Source organism: Maylandia zebra, linkage group LG14, assembly GCF_041146795.1.
Source record: "Maylandia zebra isolate NMK-2024a linkage group LG14, Mzebra_GT3a, whole genome shotgun sequence".
Taxonomy (NCBI): domain Eukaryota; kingdom Metazoa; phylum Chordata; class Actinopteri; order Cichliformes; family Cichlidae; genus Maylandia; species Maylandia zebra.
In genome coordinates, this window is record NC_135180.1 from 36,516,979 (window position 1) to 36,540,221 (window position 23,243).

At 42.0% G+C, this 23,243-nt stretch overlaps 2 protein-coding genes across 10 annotated transcripts in view; one reads left to right on the plus strand and one right to left on the minus strand.

Moving 5' to 3' along the window:
• cep295 (centrosomal protein 295) lies at nucleotides 1-21,587 on the minus strand. Of its 8 annotated transcripts, none has more exons than XM_076873466.1 (30): nucleotides 20,444-20,769; nucleotides 19,623-19,823; nucleotides 18,405-18,529; nucleotides 18,218-18,311; nucleotides 17,990-18,106; nucleotides 17,773-17,913; nucleotides 17,365-17,548; nucleotides 17,042-17,221; nucleotides 16,607-16,843; nucleotides 16,366-16,466; nucleotides 15,538-15,754; nucleotides 14,629-14,701; nucleotides 14,305-14,529; nucleotides 13,464-14,271; nucleotides 13,098-13,281; nucleotides 9,804-9,992; nucleotides 9,482-9,721; nucleotides 9,293-9,390; nucleotides 8,123-8,234; nucleotides 7,018-7,239; nucleotides 6,720-6,868; nucleotides 5,017-5,479; nucleotides 4,049-4,228; nucleotides 3,172-3,695; nucleotides 2,880-3,050; nucleotides 2,741-2,801; nucleotides 1,923-2,255; nucleotides 400-496; nucleotides 219-318; nucleotides 1-126 (listed from the first exon to the last, which is right to left on the minus strand). In XM_076873466.1, exons 1-30 carry the CDS (start codon nucleotides 20,540-20,542, stop codon nucleotides 85-87), a joined length of 5,967 nt encoding a protein of 1,988 aa, XP_076729581.1. In that variant the 5' UTR covers nucleotides 20,543-20,769; the 3' UTR covers nucleotides 1-84. The 8 variants fall into 8 exon arrangements, with proteins under 8 accessions (XP_076729581.1, XP_076729583.1, XP_076729582.1 ...); XM_076873468.1 differs by having other exon boundaries at nucleotides 13,464-14,123; nucleotides 14,250-14,529; nucleotides 20,444-20,768; XM_076873467.1 differs by having other exon boundaries at nucleotides 13,464-14,111; nucleotides 14,226-14,529; nucleotides 20,444-20,768.
• Nucleotides 21,503-23,243, plus strand: part of med17 (mediator complex subunit 17) — an 8,209-nt gene continuing 6,468 nt past the window's right edge. For both annotated transcript variants that reach the window (XM_076873470.1, XM_004574096.3), the window contains exons 1-4: nucleotides 21,503-21,734; nucleotides 22,407-22,570; nucleotides 22,708-22,927; nucleotides 23,034-23,170. In XM_076873470.1, the coding sequence (XP_076729585.1) occupies nucleotides 21,503-21,734; nucleotides 22,407-22,570; nucleotides 22,708-22,927; nucleotides 23,034-23,170 (753 nt within the window). The remainder of the gene's footprint in view (nucleotides 21,735-22,406; nucleotides 22,571-22,707; nucleotides 22,928-23,033; nucleotides 23,171-23,243) is intronic.

Sequence of the window (23,243 nt, forward strand, 5' to 3'; positions counted from 1 at the left end):
TTTGAGTGCAAATAACTTAAAATGCTTTATTGATAAAACTATAAATAAAATTTTCAAAGTAAACTATGACACAATCAAAGTCGATCACTGTTGGGTCTGCTTGGCACGAAGCTTCTGTAAGGTTTTCTGTGAAGAGATGGGAGAAAAACATTCTTTTAACTTAAATTCAGGAAGTTCCTGCAGCTCCAAGAAGCCTATGTATGATTAAAGCGCTTCACCTTGTGGAACTCCTTAGCTTTCAGTCTGTTTTTTGCATAATCTTCCTGTCGACTCTTCGAGGCTTTCCGATGCTTCACCTCCTCCAGCTGCTCATACAGCCTGCGGAACAAAATTATTTTGATCTGGTAAATTACACTTCTGTTTAAACTACCTGAATAACTCCAAATATTATTTGACTACCTTTGAGTTCTCTGGTGCATCTTGGAAAGATTACGTCTCCTTTGCTCCAGCGTGCAGATCTTCATGTCATCCAGCTTCTTCTGTTCGGAATCACTCACTGAGAGAAAATAGCAAAATGTCATCGTTACACACCATCACAACATAATCAGACTCGATACAAGCAGTGAAGTGAGTAAAAAATAAATTAAAAAAATTATTTAGGGGACATTAGCCAATTCTAGCTAGTGACTGTTTCCATCAATTACCATCATCCCAGTCATTTAGTCAGCAAACTCATCCACTGGGCTTTCTCTGCACCAGATAAAGGACTCAGACCTTGAAACTTGGCCCACACACATTCTCATCCATTTCACTGAACACTGGAGCTCCTCAGGGTTATCTGCAGAGTCCCTTCCTTACCTACTGTACACCTCTGATTGCAGACCTGTTCATTTATCCAACATAATTATGTTGATGACACAGATGTTTCTGGGCTAATCTCAAGTGAAGAGGAGTCCGTATATGGAGACAGGTAGAGCGACAATCAGCACAGTGTTCAGTTTGCACCACTAAGACTATGGGGGGAAAGCAAAACAGACTCAGACCCACTGATGGAGAGTAAAGTCCTTCCAGAGAACCTGCCATAATAAAGTGGGCACATCAGAGGACATTTGGGAGGAACAACTGCTCATTTCTTTCTACAGTGCGACAGTTGAGTCTGTTGTAATGCACCGCTTACCAGTGTGGTATGCAGGCTGTTCTGTAGCAGACAAACAGGCACTGTGAGGAGTGGTGAGAACAGCAGAAAACAAAAAATATAAATGGCCCTACCTGGCGGATACTCAAACAAGCACAAAACATCATCAGGGAGTGCTCTCACCATCTGAACTGTTGCACTCTAGCAGAGGATAGAGATCAACCAAAACCCACACCTCAAGGCTCAGAGACCGGTCCTTTCCAAACACCATCTGTGTCACTTACATGCACCAATAAATGTCTGCACTGATAATTGACTCATGCTGCTATTTATAGCTTACTTGTTGTATTTTTTATTTATTATTGCTCTATTTGCAATGACAAAGCTATTTGGTTCTAAAGAATGCAGGTTTAACACATTTCCACATTAAATTTTTCAAACATAGAGGCTTCTTTAATATGCACTACATAAGCTGGTATAAACCTGCGTGCTGCCTCAAACCAGGCGCCTCATCTATAATAAAAAGACATACCATTGAAGATTAAGCTATCCAGCAGTGTATGAAATGATTAAAATGAGCCAGTAAAAACATCTGGAACTATTATCATTTGTGGATGATCCAGACCTCCTGCATGGCTTCCTGGACAGGCAGTGGAGCACCTTCTCTAACAGACTGATTCAGCTCCACTGTCATAAGGACAGGAAATATCTCACATGACATACCCTCACTCTCTATAATATAATTATCTCTCAGGCAGAAGCATCTGGCAGATTTCATGCAACCACTGTAATAAAATAATTTCCCTAATGCAGGATGAAGTAATTCTCATTTTTATTCTGGTGGTACCTGGTGGAAGAAGCTGGGGGGGTTTCTGCTGCTTGATGAAACCAGATTCCTCCATCTGTTGTGGGGCCTGTTCTCCCTTTGACTTTGTACTGGCCTTGTGTAGAGGTTCTGGTTTAGTTTTTGTGTTACAGGTCACTGGTTGACATGTGTTCGCTTTAGCTTGCTCACTTCCTTCTGGTAGCACTTGGAGCTCACGTTGAGTTTTAGCAAGAGCAACTTTGGCCTTGATTTCCTTCACCCTGTGGTTGGATCTCTGAAGCAGAGCTGCAAGTTTCTGCTGGTTGACATCTGGCTGGTCTCTGCACGGACCCCACTGAAACTCTAGGACTGTCACTGGAAAGAGGGAAGGAAGTAACGGTCAGGTTTATAAAGTTTTGGCTTAAAAATGATGTAATGTTAGGAGAGAAAATATCTATATCAGTCCCTTGACGTCTGTACTACAAAGCGATTCAAAGTACTACGGTATATTGCTTTTTGATGATTAACAAAAACTGTAGACCATCTTAGAGCCCCTTAATACCAGCACAATGAGGTCTGAGGGATCCTCCAGAAGGAATCATCCTGTGACATATTTGATCAGTAGTCCGTGATCTGTAATATCAATTATAACCTGATCTGGAGCACTTATCCTGCAGCATAAGTTACCATGGCGATGTACCCTAGTAAGACATGAACGACTTTACATTTAAAACTCAGAGTTCAACCTGAAGTTACCTCCCTGAGCTCAGAGTCCTGCTTCGTTGTTCAGGCCTATGGTTTTCCCACAATTCACCAGTTTGACTGTTATATTTCAGGCAGATATATTCCACTTGCTTTACCTGGATGTGTTTGGCTGTCGTACTCTGGAGTCTCCTCAGGTATCAACGTAGATTCTGCACCCTACAAGTAAATGTTAATGTTTAGAGATGAGAAAGTAACCTGAATGAAAACTCAGTCACGTCACTTCTGAACAGTCACCTCCATCTCTTGGCCTTTCTGCCCTTCCTCACCCCTTCCATCTGGATTCTTGATTACCCAAGCTCCCTCTTCCTCTGAGCTGGTGGACTCCTGGTCCTGCAGTGTAGAGTCTGTCAGGCTCACCAGTGTGATCTCAGACTGCTCCAGGATCCCCTTCTCTTTGGCTGCTTCCTAATAAACAACGAGTTATAAAAATAGGTAAAGCTAACTTAAAACACCAGAAATAACAGTTTTTACTAAAATAACTGTGCTTTTTCAAAGTTGACCAAAGTAACAAATCACAGATTCATACCAGTATCTTATCAGAGACAGGAGAAACATTCCTCAGATTTGGACCGTGACCACACTTGATCTCTTCGGCACTGATTGAATCCGCGCCTCCAAGCCTTTCCTCTACCCGTGACACACCCAAAGCAGGTGTCTCATCACACATGGATAAATTTGACAGAATCTCAGCTGTTAGCTCAACATCTGCCCTCACGGTGGGAGATACTATCAGAACAGACTCCTGGGGATGGCATTGGGTGGTAATGAGCTGGGAGAAGGATTCATGTAAGGTGGAGGAAACTGCGGGGCTGCGGTTTGGCTCCTCCGTTCGAAGACGCTCTGGTGATGGCTCGGACTCCACAGAAGAAAGATCAGAGTGCGAAATGACCTCTACAGGTGTGGTAACACTGCATTCCCTGGTGGCTGGATGCACGTCAGGAAAATTGTGCACGCTGTGCTCAGGCTGGTGAAAGGTGATGGAGAGGTCTGCTGTTTCGTTTTGGGTGACCTCTGCCAAAAGGGGGTGGAATGAATCTGAACCTGCAAACTCTAAAAATGGTGAAAAACAATCTTTCATTAGGAGTAGCACCTTATCTCATGGAGTCTCACTTTAACTCCTCACATACTAACACCTGTTCATTGGAGTGATGATTTATTTCGCTGGGCACCCTTAAGCAAACCCAGACCAGGCCTTTTTCCTAAACCTGACTTCGGCCAGGTTTAGGAAAAAGCACAAGCATAAGAAGGGAGCTGCCACCTCACCTCCTTGCTTATGCACTTTTAACATAATTTTCAACTTTCTAATAACCAGTTAATAAATGGATTATCTTGATTGCTACTGTAAAGTGTCACCACAGATGACTGACCCCAGTAAAGTCTTACGTGAATATTTTGCACCACACCTTCAGCTCTGCCTGAGTCCATGTCTGTTGAACTGGTTTGATTCTGTGTTGTCGGATCCTGTGGATGTGGGCTCATAGCTGGGACAGAGGCACTGTGTGATGAGGCCTCGGGAGGCAGCGCTGGATATGATGGGACCCGGATGTCAGCTGAGACACCAAGAGTCACACGATTTCTTTTACCTGCAAACAAATGAATGACACGTCAAACTTCATGGTGGACATGCTTATGAAGACAGCTGGTTTGTATGAGACTGTTTATAGAAGATGAATTAAGTCCCATAATTTAATGGTCCTGTTTTTTAAGCCTCAAGTTGGCTGTTTTTCTACAAATCACCATCTCTGTGTTCTGAAACTGGGTGAGGGGTGGAGCTCACAGATACCAAGATGTGGCAGTGATCATCCAAAAGCATACTCTGCATTACTGTTGTTTCTGACTTTAATGGGGGCCATTATTTACAAAATGCTCGTGTTTAACTTCAACTGAAGTGGAAACTTGTAAATGAGACAAAAACTCACAATTGGAAGAATTCAAGCTAAAGTTGTTCAGCAAACTAATATTTGGTCATTTTCCCTGAAAAAGATTATTAAAAATCACATTTCTACGTAGTGTTTTTTTAAAAACTTACTTTCATGCCATAATTTTCAGGTTCTGAAAATAAATCATTGTAACCTGATGCCAGGTATTGATTGTACTAGTTCTCGTCCAGTTGGCTATTAGGGGCAATGACTGCAGTCACACAAGGGGAAAACCTTGATTTATGTTTTGCAAAAATACACCATTAGATCTAGAAACTAGGTCCATCTTTTATATACAGCATATTATATGAGCTCTACATATCCTGCTATAAAATTACTGATATATTTAGTTATTTTCACTGCACTGTAGCTAAGAATGTGATATTAGGTTTCACTCACTTTCCCTGATATTCAGCCATTAATTGATAAATTCAGTCAAATGATCATTTTACCTGAGCTTCCACTGTGCTGTTCTGCAGACTCGTCCAGCTCTCCTACCAGGGGTCTCATCTGGCTCTCATCGGGAGCTTCATCTAACCATGAGGTCGACTGCTGCGTCTCCATCCGACCCATCATATGACCTGCATAAAGGTCTCGCCCGCCGCTCAACCAGTGAGAGCTGGACTGATGGGAGAGCCGACCAATCATCCGACTCAGTGTGGAATCCCATCCATCTTGACCCACACTTGGGGAGAACAGCTGGCCCGGAGAGTGACCAAGCATTGATGAGTGAGCTGACGGATGACCAACAAGCTGCTCCAGGGCCGAATCCCTCTGCTCGGTAACGAGGCAGGATGACCGGTCTGCCAGCTGACCAATCAGAGGCCGGAAAGAATCCTGCTCATGATCGTCAACCAGTAATGAGGCTCCAGCAGAGAACTCGCCCACTTTGGGATTCACTTGATTGTGCACTTCCTGCAACGATAACAGGGGAAAAAAAAGAAAAAAAAAGAAGAAGTCAAATTCTTCTAAATCTACTTTCCACTTTTTTTTGCAATTTAGAGACTGGCTAGAACATAATAGAACAGAATAGCCCTATATTGTCATTGTAGATGTACAACTCCAATTCCAATCAAGTTGGGATGTTGTGTACTTTTTCAACCTATATTTAGTTGAATACACTACGAAGACAAGACATCTGATGTTCAAACTGATAAACGTTATTGTTGTTTTGCAAATCTTCACTCATTTTGAATTTGATGCCTGCAACACGTTCAAAGAAGCTAGGACAGGGGCAGCAAAAGACTGGGAAAGTTGAGGAATGTTCAAAAAACACTTGTTTTGAAGAGGTTAATTGGAAACGGGTGTTTGTCATGATTGGGTACAAAAAAGAGCATACCCAAAAGGTTCTGTCACTCACAAGCAAGGATGGGGCGAGGTTCACCGCTTTGTGAACAAATGCATGGGCAAATAGTCCAGCAGTTTAAGAACAATGTTTCTCAATGTACAATTGCAAGGAATCTGGGGGTTTCATCATCTACTGTCTACAATATCATCAAAGATACAGAAAACCTGGAGAAAACTCTGCACATAAGGCCAAATACCAACACTGAATGCCCGTGACCTTTGATCCCTCGGGCAGCACTGCATTAAAAACCAACATCATTCTGTAAAGGATATTACCACATGGCCTCAGGAATACTTCAGAAAACCATTGTCAGTTAACACAGTTTGTAGCTTCATCTACAAGTACAAGTTAAAACTCTACTAATTCAACTCTAAAATCTGATTGATATAGTCTGCTGCTACAAGTAACACTGAAGCTCCAAACTACAAAGCTAGTGGGTGATGTTACTGGATATGTCCGTCCTTTGTCCAGTCTGTTTACTACCAGAGGAGTCTGAGCCCAACGGGCCATTACAAGCAAGACATTTAGCTGGTTTTGAGGTACTTCCCGTTTCAAGTGCAGAGTCTATGTTTATCTTTTATATACAGCTTAATACTCATAATTTGTGTTTGGGTTACAACATGTGCATGCCCACAGACTCACTGAGCTCAGTTCAAGTGTAGAAACCATCATGAAATGTACTTTAACTTAGTTCACTTCAGGTTCATTATGTTTACATCATCACTCAGGGTATTCAAATATCGATAACAGTTGTTACAAAGAGCTTCAAAGGACTCTAGTATAACAGCTTAAAACTGAGTCACTGACCAGGCCTCTCGTCTCCGTTCCTGCTGCGTCTGAGAGAAGAGACTGGCGTCGTGCAGAGCTTTCATCCTCCCCTCTTCTCTCCAAGACTCGAAACAAAGACTGCTGAGAGACCGAAGCGCTGTGTTCTTCCATATGTGAGCCTTCACTGTCTAAAGATCAACAAAGGAATAAAACACTGTGCTATCAGACAGCCTTTGTCACATCTCAGCATCTTATCACACCATGTCTTAACACTCCTACCTAAACTATCAAGGTGAAGACAGAGCATCGCCTTCAAATAAACATGTCCATTTTGTACCTGTTTTCCCAGCAGAGCTGAGGGAGAGGTCAAGTTCCCGTGTATATTTGTCTATAATTTGTTGGATACTGCTGTCACTGAACATCGAGTCCACAGACAGACCAGGAGGGCCAGTCGCTGAGTTTTCCTTAACACAGAAGCTCTCACCAGACAGACAGGAGACGTGTTGTAAATCTGCTCCACCTTCTTGTTGATCAGTGCGTTTATGGAGGACAGATTTATCTAAAGAAGAAGAAGAAGAACCAGGTCAGCACATTAGAAGTATAGCAAAGTCAGAAACACAATGCAAAATAAGAAATAAAAATACAGTGAAATGAATCTAAACCAAGTACTTTTGAAATTCCTAAACCTACCCAAGTAAGTTTTCTGCCAAAACCTTTTATTAATCTCATGATTAATAATAAAAATTAAAATGAACATTTCTTGTGTGTCAATAACCTTACTCTGTCCCTGCTTCCCCGTTTCCCCCTGCTTTTCTTTCACTAAAGCACCAAAATGCCCCAGTTTAGATGTGTAAACCTGCCCCATCAGAGACTCATGCTGTGGCTTCTGATGTGAGCAGCCAAAAAAATGAAATGATTCAGACCATGGCAAAGTCCTCCACACTACAATCACAGACTTCTCCAGCCCTTAAAAATATTATTAATATTTTAATAATAATAAAATGTGAAAAATAATCATTTGGGTACGTGGACATGAATCAGTACGTTAAAAGCTGCAGCTATAACAAGAACTGCTGTGAGACTGTGATGGTCAGTTGTAACAAAGTCGTCTTATTAGGCCATTTTAAAGAAGGAGAAGTTTAAACGGCTTCTTTCAGACAGAAAATGAAATTATGAGCTGCACAAAGACCCAGAATCATGCAAAGTTACTTTAAAATCCAAGAATAGTAATCTGGAAGTGGGAATGAGCAGAACAGGTTCACTTTAAAGTTTAAGGCATAAGTCCATGCAAATGCACAGCAGCACACAGCTGTAACATATAAACAACATGCTCCCTTATAATCCTTACAGTTTAACCATATTATCCGTTTAATCATGAAGAACTACCCCAGTATCTGCTGGATCATCTGATTTAAAGCTGCACAGACATGTCACCTACACACCTGGCTGTTCCTCACCGGTGTTTACATTCTGCTCTGGGTCAGTAGTTATGTAGCTTCCGGTGGAGATGGTAGTAGAAGAGAAGCTGTCAGACCCAGGAGGCCTGTTTGGAGACTGACACAAAATAAACTGTCATGGCATCTTATCTTGTTATAGAGATAAACACACTCTGGACACACATTCATACAGTTGAACATATTGAGGCATTTTGAAATGAAAGCACACACAAACTTATGTTTTGAATATTTAATGCATTTGTATATATGAGCATCCTGACCAGCAGTGATGTACTCAACAAAAAGACCAAACCCCTGAAGAATCACTTACTTTAACAGGAAACCCCACCTAAACACTAACACTGAAGCTCCAAAATACAAAGTTAGGGGGAAATGTTACTGTGGGGATGTCCGTCTTTTGTCCATCTGTTTACTACCAGAGGAGTCTCCCCCTACTGGCCATTACAGAAAGACACTGAGGTACTTCATGTTTCAAGTTCAGAATCTTTTTATCTTTTATATACAGGATAACACTCATACAAATGGACAGTGAAGACCTCTTTCCATTTGTAGAGAGACAACTTAAATTTGTGTTTGGGTTATAACATGTACCGACTCATACATAGACCTGGTGTTACGCAGACTCACTGAGCTCAGTTCAAGTGTAGAAACCATCATGAAATGTATTTTAATTTAATACAATTCAGGTTTATTATGTTTACATCATCGCTCAGTGGAAGGAAGGAAAGAAGAAAGACAAACACAAACCATTCACTCATCACAGGCAGACGAACACACACACACACACACACACACACACACACACACACACACACACACACACACACACACACACACACACACACACACACACACACACACACACACACACACACGCAGCTTCTCAAACATAATCACAGGCTGAGGCAGATGCTGCCCAAGCACTCAGATTTGGCTATTTTTCATCATTGATCCACATCATCATGTGAACCTCAGAGGGTATTAAAATATACATAACAGTATTAATATGCACTGACATTTACTTCCTGCATATTAAAACTGCTCCTTCCCTTGTAGCTTTCTAACCCACTATTGGCTACATGAGCTTTCCAGGGGAGGAAAGAGCAGTGATAAACACTATATGAACACTGGGAAAATTGTCACTGGACTGGTTACCTCTGTGGGGGATCTGTAGCTCATCACTGCAGGACCAGAGAAATCTGCTCCTCTCCCAGAGTCTGAGGAAAGGGGGGACTTTTTTCTTGGGACTGAATCTAGAAAACAGTGTTTCCACGTCAAGAAATCTTTAATTTCCCTGAATTCAGTGGTACCATTTTTTCCCTATGTTAAATCTTCTCTACCCACCAGAGATGGAGGATTCTGGAGATGCTCCTGCCTCTGTCAGTAGCAGTCTCTCTCTCCAGAGGCTGGATCTCCCTGAACTTGTCCCTGAGCTGGATAATCTTTCAGAGATCTTCTGTCCACTGCTGAACTCCGAGGTTGTCTGCAGAGTCCTGTCAGAAGCCATAGAGGAGTCGTACTCCTCCTGCTGATCCCAGCGTTCAATGTGTGAAGGAACTGTCACACCATTGTCTGGGCCTACAGCTAAAACAAATAAATAAGTCGGTGTTATACATGCAGGAGATGAAACTGCCCGATATTCACGTCTTACTGCAGCTGAGCAGACCTGCGAGTTGGCTGGCATCGACCGGAGTCTCCACCTCTTGAATAGCACTGAGCTCGTGCTGTTCAGTCATCATCTCCAAGAAGCCCAGCCTGAGGCGTGTCACAGGGGGCTTTGCTGCTCGTGGAGGGTGGAGGTGTCCTGAGTGGAGGACTGATGTCAGGCCAGGTCCGGCAGCAGCATCACTCTGAACTTTAAAGCACAAGAGAAACAACCAGTCAGAAATATGGACAAAAAAAAAATAATGTGTACTGTTTCATTTTTAAAAACAATGCATTACTCTACATTTTATTTGTGACATCGCTCTGCAACTTTACATGCTCACACTTGAGTTCATGTTATCCCTAAACACTACCACTTTGCAATCAAAGCACTTACAATTGATTGTGGAATATCTAGGAGAGGAATTTTCACAAACTGACTTGCTGTAATCCCATTACAGTAGACTGCATGGCTAGGTACTTGTTTTTATTGAAGCCCAGGTTTATTAGGACAGTTTTAAAGTTGAGAAACAACAATGACAACATTCAAAAAACACAAAGCCTGAATTTAAAGATGAAGATATAGTGTCCCGTCCTGGACTCTAACGAAGATAGACAAGACAAGATTCCACTTTTACTTTTGCAGAAAAGCTGGAAAACGCTTTTGGGAAAACGTTCTCATGCCCAAAATGTTCTTTGAGCACCAGACACAAATTTAAGGATCCATCCATCCATCCATTCACTTCCGCTTCTCCTTTTCAGGGTCGCGGGGGGCGCTGGAGCCTATCCCAGCTGTCATAGGGCGAGAGGCGGGGTACACCCTGGACAGGTCGCCAGTCTGTCGCAGGGCCAACACACAGGGACAGACAACCATTCGCACTCACATTCACACCTAGTGGCAATTTGGATTATCCAGTTAACCTATCCCCACAGGCTGCATGTCTTTGGACGGTGGGAGGAAGCCGGAGTACCCGGAGGGAACCCACGCAAACACGGGGAGAACATGCAAACTCCACACAGAAAGACCCCGGCCTGATGTTGGAATTGAACTCAGGACCTTCTTGCTGTGCGGCAACGGTGCTAACCACCGTGCCACCGTGCTGCCCCCAAATTTAAGGATTTGTAATTAATTGTTCATCTCTGTTTTTAAAGAAGACAAAATTAAACTGTTAAGAAAAAAGAAAGAGAACCTGACTGTGAAACACTGACGGGGGCTTTATAATATCTGACATTCTGCCTTGAATCTGCACAGGAGAAAAATCAGAAGGTTTTGAAACATAAGGCAAACAAAAGCAACATTTCCGTTGCATTAATTAAGGACAGGGTTTATACGCCTTTTCAGGGTCAAATTCAAGCACTTTTTAAGCACTTTCAAGGTCCCTTTTCAAGCCTTTAAGAATGCACAAGCATCTACTTAAAATCTATTGAATTTATCATCCGTGATATTATTATGTACAATCCCAATGTATTTTGTTCATCTGCATTAAATAAACAGGCAGCCTTAAAGTATGAAATAATCATATATAAATACACATAAATGTGTGTACTGTCTGAGTGGCTGATTGTGCCCCACAGGCCTCAGTGTGAGCTTGAAGACATTTATAATGTTTAAGTAGTTTAATGTGTAGGAGCTGACGATAAACACATTTTGAATGAAAGCCGGGGAACTTTGGTAGCACAGAAACAAGTGGCTATTCTTTGTGACTATATGGATCACTCGTATTACCATTATTTCACCCAAAGGCACCAAGTTAATACTTTAAAAAAAACTGCAGTAATACAAACAAATATAAACAGTACTTGGTGACAACTTTGCTTTTAGCCTTTAACCCTCTGGTGTCCAGGGTATAATTGGCCGTTTTTGACTACTTTTGATTTGGCCTCTATATTTCACCTTTACCTTTCCACCTATATTCAGCACAATTGATCTAAATTCAGACATAATTTAAAATATGAGTAGAAAGTGATATTTTTGACTGTAAAAACCACAAGCATGTTTAAGGAATAATTTTCATAACTTGAAATGCAAATAGAAACTGTACATTCTTAAAAAATATGCACAAAGTTATATGGTACTATTTACCTAAAAATGCAGCCAAGGCTCAGGCGTTTTTCATATAACCATTTCAAACTATTTACAGAACAATCAGGTGCTCTGCGTCAAATAAGGCGGCACACAAATTATTTATGCAACTCCAAAAAATAGTTTGTGTCACTATAACACAGATGAGAACAGCACAGGGATAAACCTGCAGGTCTGACAGCAGGTGTGTCACTCAGCGTTTACACTGCAATCTGCCTTTAGTGGTTTTTTTGCAGCAACTGTGACATTAACTAGTAGAACTAACACACAAAACAACAACCACACACTAACTACACAAGACAACACACTAACTTGAGACTCCAAACACAGTAAACGTCACAAATCTCTCACGTATCAAAACTCTCTCTCTCTCGCCGGTCACTCCTAAAACTTCCCCCTCTTCCCAAACGATCAAATGCCACATGTTGCCATATCATTTTTTGATTGGTCGACATGGTACATTTTTCCACCAATAGGGAAGGAGTGTTTTTTTCTTTTTTCACTCACAAGCTTTCACTTGAGTAAATTAACTCACATTACTGCCAAGTAATGTTAGCCAGGTTCACAGCATATACCATAATAGCGCTGCCACACTGCATCACTCTCAGTGCATTTCAATCATTTCTCCAGCGAGTTTGATAGCTAGCAAAATAATAATAATAATTTTAAAAAATTGCATGTGTAACGTACACGTACTGGAAAATTATTTACTAGGATTCACCTATCATGCGACTGGAGAGTGCCAACTCCGCCATTGTCGTTTTCCATCAAACACTCATTACAACAGCAACCTACAGGTATGTTAGCGCACTCATCCCCGACTGTTAGAGGGAGGGGCGGGGTCACACGTCGAAACAGACGCAAGGCAGCCAGGCGGGGAAATTTTGCTTTTACATTTTGCGACTCATTTTATTTCTCTATCTGATAAGAAAACTATTCAATCAGATAGTTATTTGTTGTGAATGAAATACAGTTACACTTTCAAGCACTTTTAAGCACCACATCTGAAATTCAAGCACTTTTCAAACCTTGAAAAAGACAACATTAAAATTCAAGTATTTTCAAGGAGTTCAAGCACCCGTACGAACCCTTTAAGGAATAAAGATCAGTGGTTTGTAATAGTGCTTGTTAACTTAAGAACGATCGTTATTATTGTTTACTTCATTCAGTCATGTGCATTTGTCCCAGAAATCATTTTGACAAAAATATCTCCATTCTCAACATGTCAGCTACCTGTTTGACTGCTGTTGGATGGATGTTGTTCAGAGGAGCTGTCGCGATCTTGAGGGTCCTCTAGGTGTGATAAAGTTCCTCCATTAGACTCCTCTATGGCCTTGAGCAGGGATGCAAGTAACTGGAGGCGATTCTGATTAATGTTCTCCGAAACCGCAGTTTCACCATCAGGCCGAGAAACTGGCTGTAGGTGAGAAAAAGTCATCAGGATGGTTCATTTCTCACATGTTCTTTCACTCTTAAACATTTAAGCTGATGGTGTTTTTTGGCACTCTGCTTTTCAGTCTTTGTTTCTACGCAATCCTTTCTTAAAACTATGATTTTTTTTTACTGCAAAATAACTGCTTTAACAGTCCTCTCACTTACTTGTGCATCGGTATTAATCAGAGCCTGCAATGTCTCCTTTTGTCTCCTCATCTGCACCATCTCCAAGTCCTGTCTCCGCCTCTCCTCTTCCTGTTGCCTTTGCTGCAGCATCAGTGCCTCCCTCTGCTCTAGTACTCGCCTCTGGGCCTCCTGCAACTCTTGTCTTTGTCTCTCCATGTTGTCCTCTCCAACGCTCAGGGATCCAGTGCTCCGAGAGGCCTCTGCCTCAGCCAGAGCATAACCTGAAAGTGGAGCTGTAACCTCTGCGATGGTCGATTTCATGACTTTGAAGGGTTCAGAGGATGGCTGCACTGGGATGCTGCTAGAGTGATGTTCTGTGAATCGTTTACAAGGCAGCTTCTCTTTGGTGACTGACAGCGGTCTCATTCTCTCTGGAAGGTGCTCTGTTACTTTCTCCATTATGCTGTCAGTCAGCCAAGACGTGTCATTTAGTCTCTGGTATCTCAGACTGTCTGAGTCAGATTCAACATCATCTGGCAGCGGTTTGGAAGACAGACTAAAACCAGATAGGATCGGAGGGGACGTTAATGTGTCAGATTCTTCTGTGGAAACATCCTCAGAGGTTTGTGGCAATTCATGATTATACACAGGCACTGCATGAGCCTGGGGAGGAGCCTGGGGAGGAGCCTGGGGAGGAGCCTGGGGAGGAGCCTGGGGAGGAGCCTGGGGAGGAGCCTGGGGAGTCTGCAGAGGGGGGTGGAGAGGAGCATGGGAAGTATTCAGCGGGGGATGGAGAGGAGCCTGGGGAGGAGCCTGGAGAGGAGCCTGGGGAGTCTGCAGAGGGGGGTGGAGAGGAGCATGGGAAGTATTCAGCGGGGGATGGAGAGGAGCCTGCAAAGGGCCCCAGGGAGCGTGGAGAGGAGCCGGCGCAGCTTGCAGACGACCTGGATGACGAACACACTGTGTACTGTTTGGAGGTGGATGAGCAAGGCCTGGAGGCACAACAGGAGGTAGTAATGAAGTGGCAGTCATGTTGTAACGAATCTGTAGAGCTTGTTGGTATTCCTCCAGGCGCTGGCGAGCCACTTTCACTCTTTGGTGGATTCTAAAATTTAAAAAAAACAAAACAACAACAACATCAAAGGCATTAAAGTTATGTAAACTCAGAATCACAAACTGGCCCAAACAGATTTATTCATCACACCTGTTTTGCTCTAACAACCGCTGCTGGTATTCTCTGATCCTTTTGCTATGGTCGTCCTTATCTGCAGGAGGAACTACCTGTGAAGATCAAACACAAAGGAAGGGATTACTCATACAGCCTGGAAAACCCCTCACAGAAGACAATGGTGGAGGACAAAACCTTGAATTTCCACAGTTCACATTACTAGTTTTTGACCAGTCCCTCCCAAGTGTGTGTGAATCTGTTAGATTTATTTTCTCAACTTAATTTTTCTCTTCTTATCTGGAAAATATCCCATCTAAGCTGTATTTGATTCTCTGTCCTGGATTGTCATAAATCATCACTAATATAATCTTCTCAGGCTCTGGCTATGACGGGGTGGGCAACTGGTAATGAACTAATCATTTGATTCAGGTGTGTTGACCCAGGGTGATATCTAAAACCTGCAGGACACCGGCCCTTGAGGCCTGGAGTTCCCCCGCCCCTGGGCTATGAGCACAGAAGCTCCACCTACATGTTAATCAAACCTGTTTGTGAGAGGCAGCCAATCAGAAGAATTGCTCAAATGAGGAGGAGCTAAAGTAGCTTGCTTCAAAGTCAGGATGTCATGAGGGAAAACACATACAACAATGTGAAGATTATTTTGAACTGTAAATCAGGCAAGAGCAAATTATACATAATACGTTGGTCAACTTTAAGCAAAAAACAACAAATAACAACTGAACATGTTTCTCAGACTAAAGTAATATTAGACCCAAGGAGGTTAAGCATCAGAAGATGTTAACCGCATGTATAACATCCATGACATATTTTGCATCTTCGCTATTATGAGCATGTCAAGATTAATCCAATAAATAGAATTTTCAATAGCCATTAAAAAAACCTGATAACAGGAAAATTGAATGGAGGTTTGACAGTTGGATTAGAGACCTACCTCATTGGCTAAATTAGGGGTGATAGAGATGACATCGTGGTCATGGACTGGCACTTCTGGTTGGTTAATGGTTTCTTCCTGGGTCACGGCAGCCTTCAGTCGTTCTTTCTCCTGCTGAGCTTCAAGCAGCATCTGCTCCAACTTGGCCTTCTGGTCTTCCAGCTCCTGCAGCAAAAACATCTGCTGCTGCTTCTCCCTTTCAAGCTCCGCTTCCTGGGCAGGAAAAAAAAAAAGAGTCTTAAAAAGTGATGCTACTAGATGCAAACTCAGATTTGAGCTACGTTTTAGTTTAGAAGATAAAATTTTAGCTGCATCAGGTGTGTTACTGTTAATTCAAAGCTAGTCCCTGGTAAAATCTTTATCACCTCCTCTCCAAAAATCACCAGCAGGAATTCACAACAAGCCCACAATGAGTTTCTCAGCAAAACCTGGTTCTAACCAGTCAGTGAACTGGTGATGAAGTACTGGGACAACAATGAAACAAGTGCTTACAATATAGAGAAGATCTGTTCGATCAACAATGGTCTGCTGCAGTGTCAAAATTCTGGGACAGAATAGAGAAGGGGGGCACAGAAAAATCAAACAAGAGGGGGACACAGAGCAGTAGTCTCGCATACTTTGTACACCGCCTCCATCTGACTACAGAGCTCCCTGCAGGCATGCTCGGATTTTAGCGGACAGTGAACGTGCCATCTCTGCAGGACTAGAAAACCAGCTCCCAACCATCGCGGGACACAGAGTACAGACATTTAAGTTTTTTACTCTCAATATTAACTCCTCCCATCTAAGTGAAAAGTCTCACAGAAATTAAAATGAACACGTACCCGTTTCTTTCGCTCTTCTTCAAACTCTTGGATTCTATTGGCCAGAGCAGCAGGAAACTGAGTATCTGAAGCTGATGATGGCAGCGGCGTTTTCTCTGATGCTGGTTGAGTTCAGAAAAAAATCCACAAGATTATAACCTTGTAATAAACATTTGTACTTTTTAAACTGTTAAAATAATATTAATAGTTTTATTAATATTTATGTAGATTGTTCTTACAGCTGATCACAGTCACTGATTACCTGGTGGAGACCGGTCAGCCTCCTGGGGCTCGGTGGGGGTCCATTCGTCTTTTCCTCCGCTGATCAGAGAGCCTGTTTCAATCGTCATGTCACGCTCTGGGATCTGATCTCGGATGATCGTTGGGGAATCAGCAGCAGAGCTGCGACTGCTGTGGTCAATCCACTGGTTCCTTTGGCTCCTGATACGATCCAGGAGCCTCTTCAATGCCCGTTGAGGAGCAGGTTTCTGGGAAACCACTGCAAACAAAGAAAAACTCAAGGAAATTACATCAAGGTTTCAACATTCATGCTACATTCTGGGCCAGAAGGTTTTTTATTTCTCAGAATTTGACATAATTCATACAATACACTTCAGTAAGCTATTATCTGACAACTGATCTTATTATAAACTGCACAAGAATGACTTGAGTTTTTAAATCTGGTGCTTCTGGTCACCTTCAGCTGATGTTTCCTGCTCAGTGCTTCCAGGTTCCTGCTCTGTGTCATGTTGTGCATTTTCTGTTTCAGGTGTTGTGATTTCATCCACTGTGACATCCAGCTCTTGATCTTGGCTGGTTGTGGAGTGGGCTGGAAGAGGCTCAGGTGCCAGCTGGACCACCAGGTCACCTTTAACCCCTGTAACAATTAACAAAGTTTAAAGAGGCTTCAGAGCAACTTCAGTGCCCATTTCTGGCCAACGTTGTTTCTCTGGTTTTAAGAACATGTATGAATACTGAAAACCCGGATTTGCTACAAAATACACGATGAAGAGTCCTTACTCCTCTCTCCAGTGTACATGTCCTCAAAGGCGAACTCCATCTCCCTCTGGAAGTCTTCTCTCATTTCCTGTCTCTTATAGAGAGGCTGGAAGATCTGAGGAGGCATCTGCGACACCTGCTGCCTCCTCCTGAGCAGATCTGTCTGCTGCATGTGTTCCAGTTCAACCAACAAACGCTCATGATCCTAAAGGAGGCCATTAAACACCGATCAGGCACTTCATATGACCAAAAAGTAAACAGTTCTCATCTCTTCTTACAGCTAAACAAGTTAAATGCAAGCCTATCAAACATGTTAAAGTACTACATTTTTTAAACATGTAATGAAAGTGCAACCTCCACAAGAATTTCTTTATTCTGGCATGTAAGTGACTAGGTTAATTAGTCGCCAGGTTAACAGGCAAGTTGTACCTGCATGAGCTGTTCCTTCCTCAGAGCCTGCCTCCCTCTGAGACGAGCCTTCTCCAGCTGCTCTTCTCTCCTCCTCATTTCCTCTGTCTCCAAGTCCTGCTGTCTTTTCGCATGTAGCTCAGCTTCCTCGTGGGCATTTGGCTGATTAGGCAGATCGATTAGATAACTCTGACAAATCGCGCTGGTAAATACAAACAAAAATCAGAGGGTGTTTTACCTGGTTTATGTCCACCTCTCTGTCCACTGTACTCTTGGCCATGTGGTAATGTGTGGTAGCGAAAGCACTCACATCCGATCTCCTTACGAAACGTGGCTTTTTGGGACTGATGTTCTGCTTCAAGGAGAGAAGACAAGGTTACCTTGACTTTCATTTAGCTTTACTTTCATTTGATATTCAGGATTTGGAAACGTTCAGGAAATTATTATCACTGTTTGGGAAAATCACCTGAACAGGGTTTGGGAGAGGCAGTGGAAGGCTAGCCACCTTTGCTGATCTTTCCTTTTCTGCCAGTAATGCCTTCTTCCTGGCATTGACAACTCTACAGAACAGTGAAGCCACAGGTTTAATGATCAGTTCATTCTGATTAAATTTAAACACATAAACATCTCAAAATTCTTGTGATGACGCTCACTGGTTTTGCTTCTCATGGTCTTTAAGCCTCTGTGATTTGAGCTCCTTCAGCGCTTCTCGATAACGCTCCTCTGCTTTGACGTGATTCTCCTCCTCCCTCTGAGCTATGGCTGCCAAGTCGGGTTCCTTGAACAACAAGTTTAGCCACGAAAAATAAATATCATATGGACAAGGGTTAACAAGAATCAAATATCAACATGGTGCAGTGTATTCTGCCATTTCTAAACAATTCAAATACTACTAAAGTGTCCTAGTGCAAAAGACTGAAGCACGCTAGACTACTATTACTCTGCTTCTTCCTTAAGCAGATTGAACATTAATATTTTGTTTTCTCACAGAGTGAAAAAACCCAACCTAAGTTGGAGCTCTAGCTCGGGGACATAATTTATTTGACAAAAGTCATTCAAAGTTTAAACTTTTAGTAACATAATCAGTCTTTCAATAGCTTCTATGTTTTTTTCCCAAAGTTTAAATTTAGCTTTTATTAAAAGTTGACATTTCTCCTTCATTCTGCAGACACGATAGGATGACATCACTAACTGCTGATTTCCGTTCTAGTCTTTTAAAAAAAAAATAGTTTCATGCACAGGTCTTATCCTTTCAGCGTACAAATGATAAAACATACCAAACTTTTTGTCCACTTTCAACTGAGAAGACACATTGTAAAATTTCAGTTGAGAATTGGAAATGCAGGATGTCTCTCTCTCTCTCTCCTGCAATTACTTCCATATAATAAAGACTAAGGTTGTGAAAAATTAGTATGTGGTCAAGCAGCTGGTGCAATGATACACTCAAAATGTCTTAGTTGGATACACAACAACTAGAACGTAGCAAAGAGTATTCGGTGGAGGTTTTTTCCCCAAAGGATGACAAAATATTTTTCTTTGGATTTTGGACTGTCACTGTTACTTTGATCTGTGGATTTCAGTATTCATGACAACTTAAAAATATTTTTATAAATTAAATAATTAAAATAATAGCAAATATATATAATTATATTATATGAAGCTTGCTTTACATGATTTATCTAACTGTCTTAAACAGATGAATCTTCTCGGGAAGTTTAAGACATTTTCTAACTAATTTCAGACATTTTAATGACCCACAGAAACCCTGTGGACACTGCACTGATGTGGCTCAAAATTTGGTTTCATACATTCTTTTTATTCTTTCATAATCCCCGTTTTAGTGTCTCTAATTTTAACTATTTTAGCCTTACGTTTTCTTTTGCATTCCTGTGCCCCTGGCCGAGCAGCTGGAGACTCTCCTGGTATAACCTCTGCAGCCTCTGGAGCTTTTCCCTCTGCTGTTGCTCCCACTCCTTCCTCAGCTCCCGCTCAAGTTGTTGCAGCTCATACTGTCGCCTCTGCTCAACATCTTGGCGGATCTGCTGTGCAATGTACCGGTGCTGCTCCCGCACCTGTGTGTCAACACAAAACACACACTCAGTGTGCATATATCACGCAGAACTATGCACATGGCATAGTGACAGTAGGTTACAGTGATGACCAACTTAATTATCTTCATCACGTCATCTGTCAACAGAAAAAAATGGATGCAATACAAAAGATAAATCTTGGCCACTAATACCAGCAAATCTAATCTTATTTGAAAAAATAAATAAATAAATAAAAATGTGTCAGCAAACTTCATAGCAGAATACTTTGTGAACTTTAGGTCCTTCACTGGTTAGTTACATACGAGACTTTACAGCTTCATCATGCTAAAAGAAATACTACGCGAATACCCTGAAACTGTCTGCCTTTGTTTATTCATGTGTCAAAGCAACTTTCGGAGACAGAACAGACCGATCAGACTTCAAAAAAATGACTGTACGCACATAAAAAGACAGATCTTTTACACATGCAAGTAAAATTTAATGTAGGCTGAAGTTATGAACTCATGTGAGCCTTAATATAGTGTTTATCAGACAGAAACAGGGGTTCAAGTAAGCACTGGCGCTTCATCGGAAAACATCCCACAGGTGCTGGAAATCAGGGACCTAAAGTGAAGCAGAAAGCCATAACACCGCCTTATTACCTGCTGTATCCGCAGTTTTCTCCTCCTTTCCTGCTCCTCTCGTATCATCCGAGCCTCTTCGTTGGGACTCGGTCTTAATCTGGACACTTTTCTCTTCATTTTGGAGCACTTCACTGGCGGACATTTCCCCCCAAAAAGCAAACAGCAGGTTGCGGTTCAGCTAGCGGCGACGGCTAATGTTTGCACGCTTCACTTTGTTCGCCGGCATAAAGGTTCCGTAGGACAACTTAAACTTGAAACAAGTGTTTACTATACAAGCAATTACCAGGCAGGACGCTTAAAGTGCTGTTTATTATCCGAAATCCATGCCAACCCAAAAAACGGACGTTTTTGTTTTTTTCTTTGTCCTAAACGTCACATCCGGTAGTTTAAACTGCCCGCCGTGTCTTTGCCGTCCACATGAAATATTAGTTCCTAGTCATTATATCTGCATAAAAAACATTTTATGCATTTAAACATAAAATACATAAAAAAAATACATCAATAATATATATATACAAGCATTAAATACGTAAATAGTGCTAAAGTGACACAAAGCGTTTGAAACAGCTTCCAGCCTCAGCGTTCATCACAATCGCGGTGGGAGGGGGACCGTGCAGGAGTTACACTCGTTCCTGTATTGATGAGCCTTTCACCGCTACTGGAACATTTAATGCAATACCCGAGTATTCCTCGATACCTCCAACACTAGTGAACGCCAGAGGTAAGATTTACAGGAGTAAAATAGTATTTGGTGTTTTAAGCTGTTCTCTTGAGCTTTCGAGTCTCCTTTTATGCTGTGAGCTAAGCAAAGAGCTAACACTAGCTAGTGTTGCTAACTAGTAAAACGTTACAAAGTGACTAAAAGAGCTGAATTATTATCATCCAAAGTTGTTGAGGAGCAGTTTCTAATTCTCGTTTTTCACTTTAACATTTGGAAGTGAAGTATTTTAGTGTTCTGGTTATTAAACAACCTATATTAAATGTTTGATTCAGAGGTTTTCTGGTCTCCCCTGTGTCTGTGTTTGATGACTAACCCTTTCTGCCTGTCCACTCCACTTCTCAGCCAAGTCTGTCATCATGTCTGGTGGTCCAGCGGTGAGGATCAGCATCGAGTCTTCCTGTGAGAAGCAGGTGCAGGAAGTGGCCCTGGATGGGACAGAGACCTATGTCCCTCCTCTATCCATGTCCCAGAACTTGGCAAAGTTGGCACAAAGAATTGACTTCAGCCAGGGATCCGACTCAGAGGAGGATGTTGAGGGAGAACCCAAGGACCGAGAATGGGGCAAGCAGGATGGAGAGGAGGAAGAAGGTAAAATGCTTAAATAAAGCAAGGAGCTAGAGCTACACGAGCCATCACACATTCCTTGGTATAATCAGCTGCTGTGTGCCTTAGGCCAACATAAAATATCAAGCTGAACTTCATTCATCATAGGTTAAACATTTCAGTTCAGAACTTCACTTAGATGGTGAATAATTACCAATAAATATATAATTTTCATGCCAAATATCCTTGGACAAGATACTAGAAGTTGATCAGAGTATGAAAGCATGTGAATGTTACATATAAAGAGAATAGGAAAAAAGTGCTTGTGGGAATGGGTGAATGAGGCAAGTTGCGTAAAGTGCTTTGAGGGCTCAGAGTAGAAAAGTGCTGTATAAGAAACAATCTATTTACCATTTAAATCACAATGGAGCCTGTCATGTTTTGAGGCTGCAAGGTGTTGGAGGCCTTGTGAAAACTGATGGAATTATGAATTCTGTCAATCCTAAGAGTACACCCGCTGCTCCAATAAATAAATAAAATGGATTTCAGGAGTAATGAGATCCAGCTAAATAAAGTTAAACTTTATTTACAATTTACTCCTGACTCTGATGAAGAAAGGAGGACCACCAAGTAGACTCCACAAATGAATTGAAAACAGAACATAAGGTTTTTTATCACTTGTTGGAATCGAGCCCAATTTTCTGTTTTCTTGCATAGGCACAGTAAAATTTCAGCCGTCTCTTTGGCCCTGGGATTCGGTGCGTAACAACCTCCGCAGCGCCCTCACAGAGATGTGTGTACTCTATGATGTGCTCAGTGTGGTGAAGGAGAAGAAGTACATGGCTTTAGACCCCGTGTCTCAGGATCCAGCAGCTGGAAAGGTAAATTAAACATGTCACTTAAACTGATTTTTTTTAAGGGTTTTTTAAGGGTTCTACAAAAATATCTCTAAATGTCAGCAAAGCACTCTTAGGTTTGTCCACAAAGAGATCTTTTGCTCCTTCTCCAACTCCTGCAGACACCACAAGTTTTCCAGCTGATCAGTAAAAAGAAATCATTGGCCACAGCAGCTATGATCCTTCAAAAGGGAGCAGAGAAGCTCAGTAAGTCAGTCACAGAGAACCAGGAGAACAGGAGGCAAAGGGATTTCAACTCTGAGCTGCTGCGGCTGCGCTCACAGTGGAAACTACGCAAAGTTGGAGACAAGATCCTGGGAGACCTCAGCTACCGCAGTGCAGGTGATAAGAGAGGAAAACACCTCACTCAGTCAGTGCTGCTGCATCCTACAGATTAACATTAAGACACTTTAAACCTGTTTTCTAACTTCCGTGTTTGCCCGTGCAGGCTCCCTTTTCCCCCATCATGGCACATTTGAAGTGATCAAAAATACTGACATTGATCTGGACAAAAAAATCCCAGAGGATTACTGCCCACTGGACGTCCAGATCCCCAGTGACCTGGAGGGGTCTGCTTACATCAAGGTCAGAGGGAAATGACATGTATAATATGTTTTTATTCATCTTTTCTCATTCCTTGTTCATTCTTTGATTTTAG